Source organism: Erpetoichthys calabaricus, chromosome 4 (assembly GCF_900747795.2).
Source record: "Erpetoichthys calabaricus chromosome 4, fErpCal1.3, whole genome shotgun sequence".
Classification (NCBI taxonomy): Eukaryota; Metazoa; Chordata; class Cladistia; order Polypteriformes; family Polypteridae; genus Erpetoichthys; species Erpetoichthys calabaricus.
This window is the reverse complement of record NC_041397.2, coordinates 187195022-187217662: the sequence shown is the minus strand read 5'-3', so window position 1 is coordinate 187217662 and position 22641 is coordinate 187195022. Positions and strand designations below refer to the sequence as shown.

Here is a 22641-nt window from a genome sequence, read left to right as displayed (position 1 = left end):
AAGATAATTTGGACATTATTGCCTTTTATGCTTCAATCCTTTCCTAATGAAATGATTGAACAACAATTAAATAGTTTCTATACTTTTCTGTTTTTTACATTTTAAAAATACGGACTCAATTTATGTAATTGGGATTCCAGCCACTGGTCAACGCATTATTTTGTCATGGGAAGTGGGAATGCACTTTCAGGAACAGGGCAGGAACAAAACTTGTCAAGGTGCACTCATTCACCTACTCACACCTCTAACCTTACTCAAACAGGTGTAGTGTCAAAATGAAAAGATAATTTTACAGATTATTTCAAGTTAAATGTAGAAATATTCAGATAGGTATACAGGCAGCATCTGTTCAGGAACTATTAGCTGAAATAACAGCTATGAGTCTTTCAGGATAAATCTCTTCTACTTTTATTGATTACAGAATTGTAATTTTAGCTAATTATTATTTGCAAAATTCTTCAAGTGCCCTCAGGATGAATGGAAATGTTACAGAAAAGCAATAGTATAACTGCACTCAATGCTTTGATGAGTTCACTCCTGCACAATTGTCTTTTTGATTTTGGCTTCATGCATTATGACTTTGTCCTTCTGGACAATAAATCTTGTTAGAGATCAGTAGGTGTGCTGTATAGTTCTTCTTTACTGTTCTACTAACCAACTTTGTGGTTGTAACCAGAATGCAGGAGAAACATGCATGGACTTCCTGGGTGAAATACTGGGAAGTCTCAAAATAGGTGTCATGTTATTTTCTGAACCTGCTTAATCCTAGACGAGGGTAATGGGAGTCTGGACTTGATTCTGAAGAAACCCATCCCAGCTAGGATAGGATGTCCATTGCAGGGTGAAAACACACACGTGCGCACACCAAACACACACAGGGGTCAATTTAGCATTTCCAATTCATCTAACACACGTCTTTGGATAGTGGGAGGAAACAGGAGCACCGGGATGAAGCCCACGCAGATATCAGGAGAACACACAAACTCATGTCTCCTTAATGTGAAGTGGCAGTGCTACCACTGTGCTGCATCCCCAGACCACCCGTCGCTTAAACTTTTTTAACAATTTGTATTAGTTAAAACCACAGGACACGGGGCAGTCAACCATTGTTTTAGATCATTTGTTAAAAGAATATATGTTTCAACAATAGTTAATCACAACCACAAATGGAGTTTGACATTTAGATTGGGATGGGAGCAGACAAATCAAAAAAATATTTGCATTTTTTTAATCACACTGCTACATATGTACATCATATTCATTCAATTCAATTCAATTCAATATTGTCATGTGTACAAGTACCATGTACAGTGAAATGCTTGCTTGCATGTGCCCACGCAGACAGTGAACACAGACAAAAAACACACAATAATTATATGAATATAAATAAGTAAATAAATAAAACTAGAATCCTAGGAATAAATAGAGACAGTGGCAGAAGTATATGCGCAAGTAGCAGTGGAGGTGACACAAGGTTACTGATTGTTCATGAGTCTGATTGCAGTTGGGTAGAAACTGTTCCTGAACCTGGAGGTGTGCGTCCAAATGCACTTTAGTCGCTTCCCCGATGGGAGGAGGGTGAAAAGTGACAGTGCAGGGTGGCTGGGGTCCCGCCTGATACAGTTCACTTTCCTGAGACAGCGTGTAGTGTGGATGTCATGGATTGCAGGGAGCTGTGTGCCCGTGATCTGCTGTGCTGTGTTCACCACACACTGTGATTTCACAGTACACCTGTAGAATCTGCAAAGGGTTGTGGGGGACATCCGGGCTTTACTCAGTCTCCTCATGAAGTAGAGGCGCTGTTGGGCTTTCTTGACTACTGCTGCAGTGTGAATTGCCCATTTAAGGTCATCAGTGAGGGTGACTCCTTGGAACCTAAAGCTGATGAACTGTTCCACAGCCTCACCTCCGATGTAGATGGGGCTGTGCTCTGTTGCCTGTTTGCGGAAATCCACAATCATCTCCTTAGTTTTGCTAACATTGAGGGTGAGGTTGTTGTCCTGACATCATTCTGCCAGGAGTCTCCCTGTAGGCCATCTCATCGTCCTCGCTGATCAGACCTATTCCAGTGGTGTTGTCAGCAAACTTGAAGATGGTGTTAGCTACGTAGTCATGGGTGTAGAGATGGATGTTGCTTTTTAAAATTTGTTTACTTATTGTAATTGTGGCAAAATAGTCATTTTCTTATTTTTTGATCAAGATACAAAATGTATGCATTACATAACATTTTGGGGGTGTTTGGGGATGCTTTTCAAGATTGGCATATTCTTGACTTTTTATTTCCTTCTTCACAGAGACAGAAATCACATTTGTCCTTATTAAATCTTTTGTAATGGAATGTATGTGACATGTGTTAGAGATTTGCTCAGACTGCTGTCTGCTGTTTGTACAAGCAGTACATTCAAGCATAAGCCACAGGCATGGGTACACGACTTTTATGCCATTTTAGTAGCTTGACTACTGAGGATCTGTTTGCTCCAGGAGTGGCTCTCTCATGTGTAAAAGAGGAAAATACAGTGTACAACATAACCAAACTGAAATAGCCTCTCTCAAGCTACATTTGAAGCAGAAAACTAATCCATGATTGAGGTTGCACAAAATGTTTCTCTGTTTCAGACCTGTTGCCCAAAACAAATCTTAATTTAACATTTAATTTTAAATTTAAATTTAATTTTAATTTTAAATCTTAAATTAACATTTGCATTTCTGTGGATTTGTACTTGTCAATATGAATTTCCAATATCAAATTGAATGTATTGTTAATTAAAGAGAATAATTACATATTGGTTACGATAACTGTTTTATTAAGGTATTAATGTCACAAGAATTCATTCATGCACTAGTGTGAAGAGACTGTTTTATAACATGAAGTCAGTGCCACTCTGGGCATACACCTTGTGCTCCAGCAGACAAACCAATATACCCTTTACACAGAAGCCACACTAGAGTTAAACAAAGAACAGCACACAATTACAACCAAACAATAAATGCATTAAATGTTTTGAACACCATGGCTGTAGGCATAATATAAAAATGTATTGATTATTATAGCAATCAAATGCTATTCTCTAAAATAACACACAGAACTCTGAAACAGAGCATCACCAAGACAGGCAAAACATGTACATGCAGTTTAAGCAGTACAAACATCACAGCAGTTGCACTACACATATACAGCAGAGAGAAATAAACAGAGAGAGACACAAACATAATCCCTCAACATGTGCTTGGTACACAGTAATTTATTTAGGATTGTCTGTGCCCACTCCATCTGTAGTGAACAACCTGGCACTTGTGATTTAAGGCCGTGACATCTGATAACTTACCCAATGCTTTTCAGTCATAGCTTTTATTTACATAATTTTAGTGAGTACAAGGCTGTCGTCAGAGTGCTCCTGTGACTTTAGTCACCTAATTTGACATGCCCCACAACTCAATCCAACTAGTCCATGACTCACTCCAACGAAGTCAGTTTGATTTTGCCCTCAGTCATGGGGTGGGCTTGTGTGTATGAAAGATTACAACCAATGAATGTTTGTCCGGAAGTACAACACATATAGTGCAGCTATGAGGAATATAGAACTTGGAGTCATTGGACCTCACAAAAAGAAGAGAAGGTCGTCTGTCTTATGTCTTGTATTTTACATAACAACATTATATTATATTATGTTATATTATATTGCGTGAGACATGAACAAGCACTGTGCCACTGTGTTCTCATGTTTAATAACATGCTTTCATTCCTATCATCATGAAAAAGATATCACGTATACATCTCAGTATTTTAATTATTCAGAGAGCTGTAATATCACGAATGTAATGGATTCTGTGTCCTGTCGGAGAAAGAGAAAGCCCATTTAAGAAGCAGGTAGTGATTCACACATGTAGAGCACATAGAAGATCAAATACAGAATAAAGCATTTAATGTGCCACTTTAGTTACAATGGGATTTGAGAAACTAGTAAATTAAACGATTTTAAGATGAAGTTTATGATGTTCTACTCTAATGGCAAAATAAACTACGTGATTAAAGTGGAAATTTCGAGATTAAAGTTGACATTTCGTGCTTTTTTCCCACTGTGTCCCTATTTTTTTTGTCTGTACCCTAATAAGCTTTCATATGACACTCAAACGGTGGACTACGACTCGACTTTGATATGTGATTTCTTTTTTATTTCGGGCACTGTACGACTTTGTGAACTTGAGCCTTCGAGTTTCTTTGACACTCTGTCACTCGATCAACTTCCTTTTGTTGATTATACCACTGTTTAAACCAACAAATAGTATGTTTTTCCTTTGCCTCCACTTGGTTTTCGCTGAAATTCTTATATTTCCCCCCGTGCTTTTCCCATTGTCTTTTCACAGAAGGCTATTTATATTGATTTGCATATTCAAAGAGGCGTAATTCTGGGAGGAGTTGGGGCGGGACAGAAGGCGCGCGCACATACGTTACTTTTCACGCTGATCGGGATTTATGTAGTGGAAGAACGTGAAAGTTTACATACGTACAGATTCCTGCATCTGGATTTTTATGTGCGTACGCACATTCCCACTTTTGTGCTTACGCCATGTTATAGTGTGAGTTCTACGCACGGTGTTATACATGAGGCCCCAGGACTCTTCCTAGAGCTGGCCGGCCATCTAAACTGAGCGATCAGGGGAGAAGGGCCTTAGTCAGGGAGGTGACCAAGAACCCGATGGTCACTATGTCAGAGCTCCAGAGGTCCTCTGTGGAGAGAGGTGAACCTTCCAGAAGGACAACCATCTCTGCAGCAATCCACCAATCAGGCCTGTATGGTAGAGTGGCCAGACGGAAGCCACTCCTTAGTAAAAGGCACATGACAGCCTGCCTGGAGTTTGCCAAAAGGCACCTGAAGGACTCTCAGACCATGAAAAAGAAAATTCTCTGGTCTGATGAGACAAAGATTGAACTCTTTGGTGTGAATGCCAGGCGTCACGTTTGGAGGAAACCTGGCACCATCCCTACAGTGAAGCATGGTGGTGGCAGCAGCATCATGCTGTGGGGATGTTTTTCAGCTGCAGGAACTGGGAGACTAGTCAGGATAAAGGGAAAGATGACTAGCAATGTACAGAGACATCCTGGATGAAAACCTGACCTCAGACTGGGGCGACGGTTCATCTTTCAGCAGGACAACGACCCTAAGCACACAGCCAGGATATCAAAGGAGTGGCTTCAGGACAACTCTATGAATGTTCTTGAGTGGCCCAGCCAGAGCCCAGACTTGAATCCGATTGAACATCTCTGGAGAGATCTTAAAATGGCTGTGCACCGGCGCTTCCCATCCAACCTGATGGAGCTTGAGAGGTGCTGCAAAGAGGAATGGGCGAAACTGGCCAAGGATAGGTGTGCCAAGCTTGTGGCATCATATTCAAAAAGACTTGAGGCTGTAATTGCTGCCAAAGGTGTACCGACAAAGTATTGAGCAAAGGCTGTGAATACTTATGTACATGTGATTTCTCAGTTTTTTTATTTTTAATAAATTTGCAAAAACCTAAAGTAAACTTTTTTCATGTTGTCATTATGGGGTGTTGTGTGTAGAATTCTGAGGAAAAAAATGAATTTAATTCATTTTGGAATAAGGCTATAACATAACAAAATGTGGAAAAAGTGATGCGCTGTGAATACTTTCTGGATGCACTGTATATCAGCTATAGATACAAATAATGTTAGCTCTCAGAACAGTACTAAAAATATTTCTGGAAATCACAACCTTGGATGTGTTTTGCTGGGGTACATTTCAATATGTTTTAATTTCACAGGTGGCCAAAAATAAAACTCTCAAAATGGGAGAAAAATAGTATTTACGTTAAATTTAATGCTGAAAGCACCACATCACCAGAACTTGAGTCTTTGAAACATGGATGAGTTTCTAAATGTTAAACCATTGTGACAAACAACCAGAAACAGGGTGTATTCATTTTTTTTAATCAGTTTATTCAAGTATTTCTTTAAAGAGTTATTCCAGTAAAACAGTTCCGCTACTGTAAGTTCATTTTGCCCTTACTACTCTCTGTAACTAGAACAGATTGGGAACTTCTTGGTTAAAAAAAAAAAAAACCTACCTTGTGCCACACACTGTTTATGTACTGCCAGTGCAGACTGAACAGCTAGGAATATGGAAGGACCAGCAGATGAAGTGTGAGTCAATTTAAATAAAATGTTGCCAATTCCAAAACGCTACCCAAATTCAAAATCTAAAAGGGAATCACAAATTATTCCAAACCAGAAACACCCCAATTATTTTGTACAATTTTCTTTTTGATCCGCAATCTCAGATGAAGATAGAGCTGTGGCATTGGCTTATAAAGCATCGCAACGTGACTTCCAGGACTGTGCCCCCCAGGAACTGGGAATGGCATCTTGACAATGAGAACCTCAAAATGGAAGCGCCCATAAGAACGTAAAAAGGCATTGCGATAAATGAAAATACCAATATAATAAAATATATCTAACACTAGACACTTGTCAATGACCAAATAATAATACGGAGTTGTTCCTAGATTTTCAAATCCACAAGAATGCAAAACAAGATCTTAGAACATTAATCAAATGCCTAAAAATGTCTAACACCAAAACAGTTTGGATGGTTACGCTTGCAAAGGACCTTGTCTTATACCTTAATATAATTTTCATATAGCATATGGCATTAAATAAAATGATTTTCTGGTACAAGCTAAATAGTTTTATATGTCTGTACACAGCAAATAAAGGATAAATCTATTAGTAAATATACAAGTACTAATTTAGCATAGCAAAGCTATTTAAAGTCTAAATCACAGAAGTATGTTGATAATTGCTTCATTAAATATTTATATATGATGGGTCAAACAAGCCATAAATCATATATTTTTGTGTGTAATCTGCTGATGTATATGTGAATGATATTGCTTTATGAGTATTCACTATAATTCTGCATGCGTACAATACTGGTTTCATTCATATGAACTGTATTGGTTCATGTCCATATATTATCGGTTTAAGTGTGAACTATATCGGTTTGTATAAGTATACTACTGGTTTGCATAGGAACTATATTGATTTGCACTTGTATATCACTAGTCCCAGTGTGTTTGTTATTGGTTTGTAAGTGAAGTGCATCAGTTTACACTTGTATGCTATCGGTTTGCATATGCCTGAAGTGAATTAATAGGACAATGTGCACTAATTGTCAAAAAATTAGGTATTTCTGTTTCCATGATCAGTGGAGTAGAGTTGGTCTTTTTGCTAAATTCCAAGTTTATGTGAAACACAACACAGTATATGCTATATCACTGGTTCCCAAGATCTCATTATTTAGAATCTGACCTTTACTTACATATTCAAATACTTAAATTCTTTTGCCACTTCTGTTTAAATTTGCCCTTTTATTTAAAGTTTTTTCTCCTAATCGCATGAAAATGCAGCCAACACTGAATGCCAAAAGGGAGTTCAGTGCCATATTCACTTGTTTGTTCATTTATAAGAATTTTTTCTTAATGAGCTCACAACTGGAAATGACAGCGAAGTAACTGATCTCTGTTAGAGGTTAATGCTGTCTGCACTGCTCATTGCTGATTGTTTTAATTGCAGCCAGCCTTTAATAATTTTTAAAAATGAGGATGCATATTGGGAAAATATAATACCTCATGGAATTAGAAGGTGTGTTTCTATTGTTGTAATGCATTTCAGCTGCTTTCCCTGACAAAGAGCCATAAAAAAGGGTAAAATAAAAGGAAAGCAGCAAAAGACACTTGGGCGTTTAAAGCTATGAATTTCTTAGAGATATTTGTTGGCCAAATAACAAAACAATGAGATCAATTAAAAGTACTAAATATGTACTGATTGTGAAACTGGCAGAAAAAACAGGAGCCATGGAAGTCCCCAGGACTAAATTTGAAAACCACTGCACTATTTCTTTTGTAGGTGATATTTTAGAAAAAATATGCAATGTTAACAAATTTGCTTTGTGTCAGCATCTACCCCACTTAAGACATCTTTAGGTGAATATTTACAAAATCACCTAATTTTATCATTTATAGCTTTGTAGAAGCTGTTATGTTTTGACTTGTTTTTTCTGTTGGATAATATAAAAAATCCCAATAAAATATACCAAGATTTCATAGTGAAAAAAAAATTAAATCTGCAATTGTAGAAGGGGGAGGAGGAGAAAGCATAAAGTGGCACAGTGAATATTTGAAGGCACCTGTTTACTGAAATATTTACTAGCAGAATGAAGTGATCAATGGGGACAGTGCAGTAAATAAACAAAATACAGTTTCTCATGGATATAGAATTCACTTTTAATAAAGCACAACAGTCCAGGTCTCAGTCACATGCCTAGCAGAGTCATAGGAAATCATTTTGGAAGAATAAAATCATTGTTATAGAAGCAGTGGACACTTTCCTTGAATACAGGGTGGTCCAGATCTAATTATGCAATTTTCATTACGCTATAACTTATTAAGTTTATTACATAGAGAATTCACAAAAAATTATTTTTGTTGCCAATAGATGGCAGCACCTGCCCTGCATTCGTTTATTACAAGATATTTCAAACAAATTCTTTTGTCTTGCATTGTTTTCCTGCATTGCATTAAAAGTTCCATAATTAGATCTGGACCACCCAATATAATGAACTGATTAGGATTGTGCTTGCTTTTAAATGCTATACAGTATTAGTTAAAAATGAATTGACTGTGGAGATAGACACTTGGGTAGTAGCTAGCATGGGGCTTATAGGTGAGAGAAGCAAAGTATGGCAAACTGATAATAATAATAATAATAATAAAGAAAATGTAGAGGTATAAAAGTTAAGTATGTTATTGTGGACAGATATTCATTTATATTGAGCAGTTAGACTGAAATTTTTGATGTCTCACTTGTTAATTTTTCACACATCAAGGTAAATGAAAATCTCAAAAGAAAAATATATAAGTCAACAGGTCACATCTAAGACAAATTCAATTCTAACTATCTTGCTTCTAAATACAAGTGTATTAAAGTGTGTATTTCTCTTTGTCTTGGATTGAGTTGTATATATCAGGTTCTGACTCTTAATCCCACCAAGTTGCTCAGCAATGACTTTTTAGATTCTTTGCCAGTATCTCAAACTCTGTTACTATAAAGAAACATCACAGTCTGCTTCCAATAAAGTAGGAGTGAAAAATAGCAGTTTTAAAAAGGCAGTAAAACAATAAAGAAAAGAATCTGGCATTTGGTTTAAGTCAGAATCCCTTGTAAATATATTCCAAAGTAGAACTGGAATTACTAAACTCTTCCTGAAATATAGGGGAGGGTGGGATTGGGGGGTTGAACTTTGCATGGTCATCTTCAAGAGGTCCTTCTTGATGTTATCCCTGGATCAGAGCCCTTTACTCACCCTTTAAGGTGTGTTTGCTTTAGTTTGGGTTTTGGCTACCTGTGTTACTTAGAAAACAAAAAATAATTTTCTCAATCATCATATAGTTTGTTACCAAGATAGCACACTGGTATTTTTAATGGCAAAAAATCAAACAACCCATACGTCTCTCAAACAGCTGGGTCCGGAAATGCACATGAACTTCATTTCCTCAAAATCCACACAAACTATACTGATTCTTGAACATTTAGTTCAAAAGTGCTTGCATCTTCTTTGCTATAATTTCACACATGAAGCTAATCTCAAAAATGCTCATGAAACATTTTCTTTGCTTAACATAAGGCTAACAGATCACATCTAAGCCAACAAGTAACTTCTAACTGTAACACAAGCTTTATTCTGCTTGAATCTTAGTTAAGCTGCTTTCCACCCCGCTTCTAGCTGTAGTGATGCTTAGATATAAATAGAAGTAGTAGTAATACTTCAAAATGTGAATAAAAATGAACTGTCTAATCAATGGGCAAAAAAAACAAAATCATTACATAGCAAAAAAGAAGAAAAGAAGGAGGAAAAGAAAGAGGAGAAAAAGGAGGAGGGAAAGAAGGATGAGAAAAAAGATGACAAAAAGGATGACAAGAAAGATGCCAAGAAGGATGACAAAAAGAAAGAAGAGGAGTAAGTATCATGTGGTAGTGCTGGTGATTAGACTAGTTTTGTGATAAAACCAGTGAGGTTATTGTACTGCTTCTTTGTTAAATTTTAAATGGAACCTTTAAAAAGGGATACTCTCTAAAGAATGATTTAAAGCACCAATCCATTAAATCTCACCTATTTAAACCCATGACAGCTTACTTCACATTCTGTTTGCATACCCTGCCATCCATCCAGCAGCCTCATGCCCATCTTTATGGTAGAAACCTCTTTGGTCTAGTGAGGCTTAGTTTTCACAGACTGTTGTTAGTGAAAATCCAAACAGTCCTTCATATATTCTTGCTAGTAGGGTCATCCGAAGCTATTCAAATAGAACAAAATATAGTAAATCAATTACGTTGTAGAAGAACTTCTGTAGCCCATACAGCTACCATCAATGTTACTTAAGAATGAGGTGCGTGACTTTATTAAAGGCTGTATATTGAACATTTTTAACACTTCCCCTCATAAATTTCCTGTAGTTAGCAAAAGGCATCCCACTACTGACGCAATTGTAATCATGACAATCCAAAATCTCACAAGCTTGTGCACTTATCTATATATATATATATATATATATATATATATATATATATATATATATATATATATATATATATATATATATATATATATAAAAAGTAAATGTATGTGTTTATGTATATATGTATGTTCCAGCATCACTTCCAGACGCCTAAAGCGATTTTCATGATACTTGGTACACGTTTCTCATTGGTCGACTAAAAATACTGTAGGGTGAAATCAACCCTAACCCACCCCCTTCTGGGTAGGGTGGGGGATGATCTTGTGGTCTTGTATGCATGTTATCATCCAGTTGACACTCGGAACGACCATCAGAGGGCGAACTGGAGGTGACTGCCAGCATTCTTTATGTTTGAGCACCACCGCGCCCCTATTGCTTTTAAAATTAAATAGAGTTGGCCAGTTTCGAGCATCAACTGGATGGTAACATACATACAAGACCGCAAGACAAGCAAATTAGTAAGTCTTCATTGTTTGTTAATTTATTTTTATTTTTAAAGTTGTTTTTTTTTTTTTGTTTTTTTTTTTCTCAAACAATTTAAAATAAAAAAAAAAACACTTTATTTTCCTCCTGGGCAATGCTGGGTATTTCAGCTAGTTCAGAATAAAATGTTTTCAATCATGTTAAAAGAGTTATACTGATACAGCTTGCAATTGTATCTTCTGTCAAAATAATATTTTAAAGAAGTTTAATGGGTCTAATGAAATGTTAATATGATGGAAAGCAACACTAACAGTAGCTATCATGTGGAGCTGTGTCATCATACAATAATGTCTCCATACTAATGTCTACTTTCATAATATTCACAGCAGTTGTGACTAAAGACTGAGATTATGCACCTTAGAATCATAACTACACTTTAGGAGGGTGAGAGGTGACACAGACACCAAAGAAGGATATAGACTTCAAAATTAAAGGTGACTTCGTCACATATAATAATTTGGCAGTATGCTAAAATGTATTTCATGCATTCCCCTCAAGTAAAGAACATGACATGAGATGGGTTATTTCTGTGTTAGTAAAATCACACAATCTGAAAAAGTTAACGCCAACCCTTTCATTGTGGTCATTGCCCAAGCTTCAATGCAACCTCAGTGATTTTCACTGTGTCATACTGTAATCACCATACACTAGATTGCCAACATTATTATGTCTAATGGATTCTCTCTCTTTCTCTCTCAGGAAGAAAAAGGAAGTGCTAGTCATTGATCCAGCAAGCAATCTGTATTACCGATGGCTGTCCATAATTGCAGTTCCAGTAATGTATAATTGGTGCTTGCTTGTGTGCAGGTATGTTCTTCATAAGATAGTTACCTCACAACACTGCAAGATAATGTCATATTAATTTATGTATGCCAGTATTCATTTTAATTTATTGCCAATATTATACATTATGACAGAATAAAATGTATGAATTTGTTGCTGGACTGAATGATATAGAAATATCAGACATACAGTTCTACCTAACTACACAGTATAGAAGACTCGGGTCAATCAATATACAGATGGCAATAAATATAAATATGCAAAAAAATATTGGAGTAATAACAAATATGAACATTTTATTATTTAAGCTTGATTTTAACATATCTATTCAAAAAACACATTACAATTTACTAAAGAAATGTTTTGGTGGAAAATTATATGTTTGGTATAATTAAGTTATTCAATGAATGCTAATATATTACTAATAAACAAGGCTCTGACAGTATCCATATTACTAACCGAGAATGGTAAACCGGATATGGACGCAGGGACCTGCCCGTGGATGGAGGAGACATAGTGCACAGGCGCCACACAAATCCCCCCGCCCCAGAGCAAAACAGGAGAGACTACGAACCGTCTGACATGCCGCGAGCAGGATAAAGCGAGGTCAGAAATAAAAGGCAGAGTAGGAAACAAAGTAAAACGTCATAAAGAGGTTAAAGAGCGGGGCCAAACACATGGAGAGCAGGTTACAGATGATGAAAACTGGAATACGTCCACACCACACAGCGGAGGCAGACCCGGAAGGTGCAGGCGCCTACATCGCGCGTCGGAAGGCGCGGGAAAGTACGAAAGGCAAAGGCACCTACACAGCATGGTAAAACCCGACATAATACGGAAGGCGCAGGCGTTGCTGCCATATTGTGCGTGGCACTACGGCGTAGTGAAGTTAGGAATAATGTGCTGTTTGGGATTGTACCAAATGCAGAACGCGACCCACCGTCTGAAACTGCGGAGGCAAAGCAGGCACGGGTTCAAACCGAACGAGCTCTACTGACGGATATACGCCTACAACACACGTCTCAAACCGCAGAAGCAGGGCAAGCATGGGTTCAAAACAACGCAAGCTCCTACAACACGCGTCTGAAATTACGGCTGCCCAGCGGGCACGGGTTCAAGATGCCGGGGGTAGGCGAGCGAAGCCCCCTTGTTAATACTGATATTCTTTAAAAATGACAACTTTTGCATTCCAAATGGTAGCAAGCATGATTTGTTTAAAAAGGTGTGAGTGATAACAACACTTTTTCTTTCAGGTGCATGGACACCAAATTGTTAGGGAGTGCTGAACTCCGAGATTATTGCTCAGTTTGTATCCAACTCCAAAGTTTCAAAGCATGGATGGTCATTGCCCAGAAATAAACAAGATACAGTAGATAGCCAGAAGGATGCCATGCTATGTGTTTGGCTTTGGAAGAAATATATATATATATATTTACCTGGGGGCTTTTTCTTCTCCATTTTAACAAAACTACCCATAGCCACACCTATTTTATAAAGAAGGACTTATTTATTTAATCTGAAAGTTTAAGAAATTAGATAAATATCAGGTAAATAATATATGTACCAGCAGCACAAATAACAATGAAAAACTGCCACTGAAGTAGTTCAAGCACAAAAAAGTGTCTGCAGGATGAAGAAGCAGTATAAACATGTTGTCCATGCAGTTTCTTATCCTGATGGAATCTTCAGTCATAGACGAGGTCAAGCAGATCAGTGTTTGCAAATAAGCAGCTTAAAGACCCAAATGCAATCAGTTCTGTAGTAGTCGCACAAGACTTTAATTTAATTTTTTAGGATTCAGGATGTAATTTTTAGTGCTGTGAATGGAGGTGGGTGTTTAACAAATAAGAGGCAGGACAAAATAATTTAACTCTTGCTGCATGAATCTGAATCATTGTGTATGAAACTGTGTTTTGGCTGGGGCAAGTACAAAAAGCATCTAAAAAGACTGAGAAATGTCAATTTTAAACTAAATGCAAAAAGAAATATCACATCTATGACATTTGCTTTCAATGCTGAGATCAGCAGTTATTTGCTCAAGAACAACAGGTCTAAGGTGTCACTCACTCGCAATTGTGGTAGGACATAGTACGCTCACACTCATAACAAACATAAAATTTGCAAGCTAAAAAAAAAAAAAAAATCAAACTACAGACAAATGTGGGGATTTTAGTTTAAGAGTTTTAGTTGAGAGTTTTCAACCACAAGACACCATATGTGACAAAGATTTTACTTATGTAACACTTGGTTGGAACTTGGAGGCATGCATTCCAATAGGAGGCCTTGTGGGCGAGCACCACCCAGGCTTAATACTTTGCAGCGTGGGATGCGATTTTAGTGCTTAGTAGGAGAGGGCTTCTGTGCAGATATTAGAAAGTGACTATTAATATAACAGTGAAGATTCTAATATTACAAGCTAGGTGGCTGGTGAACAGACAAGTGGTTGGGGTCTGAGGTGATGGAAAGCCTTCCTCAAGCATTTCTGTATGGATGTGCAACTGCATCCATTTTATCCCCACTGCAGGACCATGCTGTCTTTCATAGGACAGTTGCCATGTCAGCCTGTGATGCATCTAGTCAGTTTGTGCTCTGCCTAACATCTGCACACATTAGTGAAAGACTGGGGTTAAAATAACTTTTATCGCCTCCTCAAACATAAAGATGATGTTCATCTTCTTTAACAAAATGAGTTGTGTTCAGAGACCATGACAGAACCTGAATGATATTGATTCAGCATTATTCTATGCTGCTCTGTGTTCTAATCAGCAGTGTTTAGTTGTTGTGAACTGTTAGGAGAGCTCAGCCTGGCAAATGATTTGAATTCCTTGCTCCTGCTGCACAGCCAACTCTGAAAAAGAGAGACTATGATCGTCAGCTTACATCAGCCAAAACTATTTACAGATCTGCTGCACCAAAAATACCCTCTGTCTGCTAAGGAAATACATTGACTTCGACAGGCCCAACCACAAGAAAATAACCCTTGAATTAAAATCCTCAATGAAACAGCGTTCCAGTGAGAATATAACATGCCTTCCGTACTGATTAGGGATAATTTTTATTATTAAGTTGTTCTTTTAAGTAACAAATACATAAATAAGTAAAAAATGTAATTCAAGGCAAGTTTAATATTCTCATTGTTTTATTTTATATGGAAAGAAAATCACCTACTAGCAGCCTCTTTACACCTCTTACTGCTATTGTAGAAATTTAAACATTACTAGGAGTGGTAGACCCTATAAATGTTAAAAGTGCTTCAGAAGAGAGCAGACAGTGTTCTCCCATGATGCTAGTGAGCAGGTAGCCAAGCACATGGTTGGGATGCTTGACCTTCGTTGTAAAGCAAGATTGAGGTTGTGGAAAGCTAGGAAGACCTCCTGACCAACAGTACATGGCCAGAAGATCAGTGAGAAGATTGCCTGCTTAATAGAACACTCAGGATAACTGCTTGGGAAAAGTGACTGGGGTGCAGTGGTCTCAGAGGACTCTGTGGACTAGAAACTCCTAGACTTTAAGGTCCAGCTCTTGTAAGTTTTTTTAGGTTTATAAGGTCATCATGATGATGTGTACAGCGTACAGTGAAATTTTTACTTGCTTGTGCTACAGAATGCAAATCCAGGCCAGCATTTGTGTCCGGAATTAAACTGGCATAAGGAGTCACTGGTGGGATGAAGAAAGGCCAGGTAAAGAGTGAGTGAAAAAAGAGAGTTAGGAGTGCTTTAGGGTATCAATATTCATACTAGGTGTATGTAGCTTTAGCCTCATATTGTATTTAACTCTTGCCTCCAGGGATAAATTGTGCAAAACCCTCCAAATATTACAAAATAGCTTCAAGTCCCAGTTATATATCCAGACATCCAAATCATGTAAGAATCAATTGACTCATTATTGGGGTTAGTTTGGTAGTCCTGAATTGACATTTCCATTAAATGTGTGTATACATTACAACAAGTGCTGTAAACGAGTGTTTTCAGTTTTTCATACTAGTGTAGCAGTCGGGATGAGCTGCTTACATTCTCAGTGTTCTTAAAACATTTTTTTCGGGGACCCCAGGAACACACTAAGCTTTGACCTGGTTCACACTCTCACAAACAGAGACATGTAATAAAGTGGTTCAAACGAACAGAGAGAGAATATATTAAGTAAATGAAGAAGCAAAAAGCAATCAATAAATACTTAAATTTACGGCAATGAGTATTTAATAAACACTAAACAAATAAAACCGAAACGAAACACCAAGCACGACATGGTAAATAATTAACACTTAAAACCAAGTTCAAACACAGTCTAGTGTGGCTGGTGCGGGTGACAATGGTGAGTGGAATGAAGACCCCTGTGAATGGCCTTTGAAATTAAATGTAAAATTTTGAGCTACTAGGTTCCAGTTATTGCTTGAAGATTTGGTGTGATTGGGGGGCACACCCCAGATGAAGACTTTTCCACGCAGGATGAAATCACTTGAACAAACAGGCACAGGACAAGCATACAAATCTGGAAAGAAGCTGTAATCCATGGCTGTATTTGTAATCCCAAGAGTATGAAGTGTAGAAACAAACACAGATGACTGAGATCCCTTTCAGCATCTTTCTGTTCCTTTTTACTGATAGTGCCCAATTATCCTTCTTCCCAGCAACCCTCACACCAATCTAAAGCTGCCCAATGGTGTAATTCTGCCTGGGATGCTGGGATTTGCAGGCCATTTAAATAGCGCTGCTACACCAGGTTTTCCATAAAGCCCAGTGTGATCAATAACAAAGTAATTCCTTTTATTAAATATTAAAAAGAAGCTTAAGTCACAAAGGGTTGACTTCCCACTTTCAGCCCAAACCCTGTCACAGAAATCAGGCCTAAAGAATTCAAGCAAGCAGATACTCAAACTAGAGAGAAAGACTGACATTTTCTTTTGTTTTCCAGAGCCTGCTTTGATGAACTTCAGACAGATTACATTGTTTGGTGGAGAGTCCTAGATTATTCAGCAGACATAGTCTATGCTGTAGACACCTTTGTGAGATTCAGAACAGGTTGGTTCCAATCACTTATTTGCAACTATTAATGTGATTTGTGGCTGCGTGTATACCACTATACTCTGCTCTGTAATATCCTATCTATGTTGCTATTTTAATTTATGTTCAGATTAGAAACATTAATGAATACACACTTGGAAGAATTTACTATTTTGTTTTGTATGGGCACCGCCATCTTGGATGCAATTTGTACATGTTTTATCCCTATTGCTATTATGTTAGAAGTCATGGCAATTAATTTCATCACCTTGATGCTATAAAACGTGGCATAGCACACATCCTGGATGTCCAAGATTAAATTCAAAACAACAAATAAACTTGCAGTAGCTGTCACCACATGGAAAATTTCAAAGCCTTACTAACTTTTTGAATTTCTCCTCAATTTTGGTTTATGTCTTTGAATATTGGACCTTAGTAATCTTTTGGCAAATTTTTGCATTTAGTAACAACCCTGTGCTTGCACCTCTCCTTAAGATTTTGAGTTGTCCAGCTGCTGGTTCTGTCCCATCATCTTACCTGCAAGTTCCATTCCTGTGGTAGAACAATAACCTTCACAAGCCCACTTAATCTAATTCAGGGTTGTGAGGAAGTCATAGCAGGAAGCAGCCATGCACAGGTTGCAAGAGCATCACAAGGCCCACTCATGCTTACACACCTGCTCACACTCAAACATGTGCAAATTTGAAATTAAAAATCAAAATATCTGGTGTGACAACAAGAATGTCTCATCAAAAAAACAATAGGATGTACAATTGGTCTACTTGCATTTTTATTTGGATTGAAAAGCAAAGCAGGCAATCCAAAAACAATTGAGCAAACATTAATAAGAGTGCAAAAGAAGAACCATAATCAAAAGAAAATGTTTTAAACAGGAACTCAAAAATTCTTATGAGCTCAAAAATGTCTATTCTTTTGTAGGTCAGTTTTTCCTTTATTTTTAGGTAAAGATCAGACTGATATTATGCACAACACCTCACTCTTAACTAAAACTGTGACGAATTCATGCATGTATCCTGACGGTATCACAGAGAAGAACTGCATACATAGAAGCCAGTGTGACACTACATTGGATGACATCATCCAGGATGTAACAAAGCAGACTTGAAATTTAAGCAAAGAATAATTTTACAAATCCATATATGAAACAGATTCTAAATGCTCCATAGTAATCCTGGACAGCTGGGGAGTCAGAAGCTTGTTGGAGCTTGTCAGAAGCAGTTTTAACTATTTTTAGAATTTTTTGGAAGTAATATTCTTTTGTAACCGGGAGGAGGCCCCGGGGAAGACCCAGGACACGCTGGAGGAACTATGTCTCTCGACTGGCCTGGGAACGCCTTGGGATTCTCCCGGAAGAGCTAGAAGAAGTGGCCGGGGAGAGGGAAGTCTGGGCATCTCTGCTCAAGCTGCTGCCCCCGCGACCCGACCTCGGATAAGCGGGAGACAATGGATGAATATTCTTTTGTATCTGTGTCTCTAAGTAACCCAGGAATACACAAAAATAGTTAATGTAGGCAAAACCTTTTGAATTTTGTTATAACACCAATTAGAATAAAAAGTCTGAAATAGCATAAGTCACCCTAACTGTAACACTAATTCAGGGTGTTCATAAGAAATATAATGATTTACTTCATGTGGTAGAAATACATAATAAACAAGAATAGTTATGTGAAATATCTTCTTATATAATACGCTCCCATGGCTGTCCATTTGTTTGTCCAGGGTTTTAAATCACCTGTAGCTCACAAACCGTTTGAACTATTGGCCTGAAATTTGGCACATATACTACGTGACGTCTACTATCCACTTTCGGGGTGATGATTGACCTCCAAAGTTATTCCTGTGTTTATTTTTATTTTATTTTATTGTAGAATCAACTCTCAGCAGTGGCCAGCAGGGCGGTCGTGCGGCGCATGCGTATGGGCACCGTTCTCATTCCCTACCACCTTCCCCGTCACTTCCCCTACCTCTTCATATCTTAAATCATTCTTGAGGCAGATTGAAGACTTAAGTGCCAGCTTAAGTGAAAAATTAAGGAAAACGTACTAAGTAATTGCAACACAAACACTGACTTCATCAGTTTTAACTGAAAAGATGCCAACGAAAAAAGAGAAGAAGCAGGCCGCTGGCGTGGAGAAAAGAAGAGCTGCTCAGGAAGCAGCAAGCGCATCAACCTCGGAGCAAACAAATGCTAAATGTACAGAGAAAGAGTATGAAAACTAGGAATGCTCAAGTCGAGTGTATTCACTGCATGTTATCGTGCAGTGCACTGTTACTAGTTTGAAATATTAAAATGTGTTCTCCAATTTAAATATTTAAAGTCTAAATATTCTAAATTATAATAGAAAAAGGTCGTTTTTCACCCACTGATAGAGGTCACTATAGAGCTAGATCCCCAGGAAAGGATAAAAAATTAAAAATAACATCATATTCATAATCCCTGACTTAAAGTCGTCTAAAATTAAATCCCACAAGCTTTGAAATTTCTCATTTTAAACCTTCTGGAAGTAGCTTTTTGAGCTCTAATACCACCATTTAATATCAAAAATATTGTCATATCTGTGATCAACAAATGAAATAGCATAAAATGACACTTCACATGACTATATTACTGATCCCCATTTTTTTGTTAAGTTTTAGGGGTGAACCCCAGTGTTAGTTGCTGTGACATGCACAACTTCAAGCCCTTCTGATAATTTTTGCTGAAGACACCTATTGGTTTACGCTTTGTAATAAAGTGCACAAAATATATTCACAAATGACATAAAAAAAGAAAGTTTTTCAGGTCTAGAGGGCCAAAAATAGAGGGAACCCCAAAAACCTTGACATCTTGCATAACTTGACATCAAGACGAGTTTAATGGTATATTATATAAGGGGATTTTCTCGTGCCAGGAGTCACTGGACAAAAAAGTGATTTCAAAACGTTCACAAGTAATTCTTATGAAGGCAATATTTAATTGACCAATATGTTGTGATTTGGTTGACATACATGCTTGACTAAAGTTAATGTTATATTCATCTAGGTTTTCTTGAACAAGGACTGCTTGTTAAAGACTCAAAGAAGTTACGAGAATACTACATGAAGACCCTGCAGTTCAAGTTTGATGTACTCTCAATGGTGCCAACTGACATAGCTGCCATTAAAGTTGGCAATAACTACCCTGAACTGAGGTTTAATCGTCTCTTAAGATTTGCCAGGATGTTCGAGTTCTTTGACCGTACAGAAACAAGAACCAATTATCCCAACATTTTTCGAATTGGCAACCTTGTCCTGTACATTCTTATTATTATCCATTGGAATGCTTGCATTTATTTTGCAATTTCTAAATCTATTGGATTTGGAACTGACACGTGGGTATATCCCAACATCAGTCACCCAGAATATGGCCGTCTTGCCAGAAAGTACATATACAGTCTTTATTGGTCAACCCTGACGTTAACAACTATTGGTGAGACACCACCTCCAGTGAAGGACATAGAGTATCTGTTTGTGGTATTTGACTTTCTGGTAGGAGTGTTGATCTTTGCCACCATTGTCGGTAATGTGGGTTCCATGATTTCCAACATGAATGCTTCCAGAGCAGAGTTCCAGGCTAAAATTGACTCTATCAAGCAATACATGCAATTCCGTAAAGTAACCAAAGATCTAGAGGCAAGGGTGATTAAGTGGTTTGATTATCTCTGGACAAACAAGAAAACTGTGGATGAAAAAGAGGTCCTAAAAAATCTTCCAGATAAACTGAAAGCTGAAATTGCCATCAATGTTCACTTGGACACTCTAAAAAAAGTGCGCATTTTCCAGGACTGTGAAGCTGGCCTTCTCATTGAGTTGGTGTTAAAATTACAGCCGCAGGTCTTTAGTCCTGGAGACTACATTTGTCGCAAGGGTGACATTGGCAGGGAGATGTACATCATCAAAGAGGGAAAACTCGCTGTGGTGGCAGACGATGGTATAACACAGTTTGTGGTTTTAAGTGATGGCAGCTACTTTGGGGAAATAAGCATTTTGAACATTAAGGGAAGCAAGTCAGGCAACCGAAGAACTGCAAATATCAGAAGCATTGGCTATTCTGACCTTTTCTGCTTATCCAAGGATGACTTGATGGAAGCTCTGACAGAGTACCCAGATGCCAAAAAGGCTCTAGAAGAGAAAGGAAAGGCAATTTTAATGAAAGATGGTCTGATAGATGAAGAAGCAGCAAAGCAAGGAGCTGATCCAAAAGACATGGAAGAAAAAATTGAAAGACTAGAGTCATCACTGGATGTCATGCAGACAAAGTTTGCCAGACTTATAGCAGAATATACTGCTAGCCAGCAAAAACTGAAGCAGAGGCTTACAACTGTGGAATCAAAAATGAAGAAGCTTGGAAGTAGTGATCTTTCAGAAGGCATGGATGCTGACAATGAAGAGGACAAAAGGGACAAATAAGATCCCCTGGGTAAAGGTTTTTTTTTTTTTTTTTTTTAAACACATGGGCTATAAGAAGCTAGAGACAATTGCTTTTTTATAATCTCAGGAAACCTATTTAGATGTGATATTTTTTTAAATGCTTGTTTAGCAAAGTATACATTTCAGATTTGATGGAGTAAGTCAAGATACCTGAAGAAATTCACACAGTTTTCTACATTAAAGGAGCTTTCAGACTCCAGACACAGCAACCGATGACTTGCTTTCTCTGTGATGCAATCTGACATGTGATGGAGTATCACTGTGAGCAGCTGAGCATGTGAGAGATGCAGAACATGGTTGTCGGTGTCGAGGCTTGCTTTACAAGAAACAACTGACTGTATTGAGTGACTTTAAGCTCATGAACAAGTGTAATGGTCTTTCATAGAAAAATTGTGTTGTTTATGCAATATGTGTCTTTTTTTAATGTATTCCTATTACATGCAAGTATAAATAATTTAATAAACAAATATGTATGGTTTAAATATAAACAGATAGCACTTTATTTGTCCCATGGGGAAATTTAGCTTTAACAGAAGTTAAAGAAATATAGCAATATTATAACAAAAAGCAACAACAAGTAATCAAAAACACTTTAAGAGTCCAGTCTCTGCAATCAGAATTAAAGCAGATAAATGTCAGTTTTGAAACAGGCACAATACAGAATCAAATAATTTTCTTTACACAAGTCTTACTATCCCAAATAAGTGTTATTTTATTACATTTCTACATACAATTTTTGCCTTTCAATATCAGCTGACTAAAAATGAATATTTTGAATTAATATTTTTTAATATTGGGGTTGTCTTTCACACCCAATGAAGTTCATCTTTCACTAGGAACTGCAGTTCTCTCTTTGCGATCCTTGGTTAGGCTGTGTTATCTGCAGCGTTTCTGTGGTCACTGCTGTATGGTGCAATGTCACCTATCTGATTATCAACAACAAGCAGAAACACGATCAGTGTCCATGTTTATACTAGGAATTGCACTAAAAGAATTTGTCCCGTCTCAGAATAGTTAAGAAGCATCTTAGTCCCAATCCCAGCAACAAGTAGTAGGCCATACTTGAGAATGAAGCATATCAGAATTTTATGGCACCCCTCACAGCAAATTGCCACTGATGATTACATTTTTGTAATTTTCTGATAATAATGCTAAGGTTTTCACCACAAAGATAATAATACTTATAATAATAATATTCAAAGTAGAAGAAGAAAACATAATATCTGAGAATGCTGCACTAAGCTGCACTCAATTGTTGCCACTTGATTGCAACAACATCAAGAATAATACAATAATGAGCACTGAGATGTAA

General features: G+C 37.4%; 1 protein-coding gene across 2 annotated transcripts in view; it reads left to right on the top strand.

Moving 5' to 3' along the window:
- The window catches only part of cnga3a (cyclic nucleotide gated channel subunit alpha 3a), a 114881-nt gene extending 93064 nt beyond the window's left edge, over positions 1 to 21817 (top strand). Inside the window, exons 6-9 of one of the 2 annotated variants that reach the window (XM_051926874.1) lie at positions 9906 to 10034; positions 11776 to 11883; positions 16771 to 16877; positions 19903 to 21817. In XM_051926874.1, the coding sequence (XP_051782834.1) occupies positions 9906 to 10034; positions 11776 to 11883; positions 16771 to 16877; positions 19903 to 21308 (1750 nt within the window). In that variant the 3' untranslated portion in view covers positions 21309 to 21817. The remainder of the gene's footprint in view (positions 1 to 9905; positions 10035 to 11775; positions 11884 to 16770; positions 16878 to 19902) is intronic. The other variant, XM_051926875.1, reaches the window with a different exon arrangement.
- The last annotated feature ends 824 nt before the right edge of the window (positions 21818 to 22641 follow it).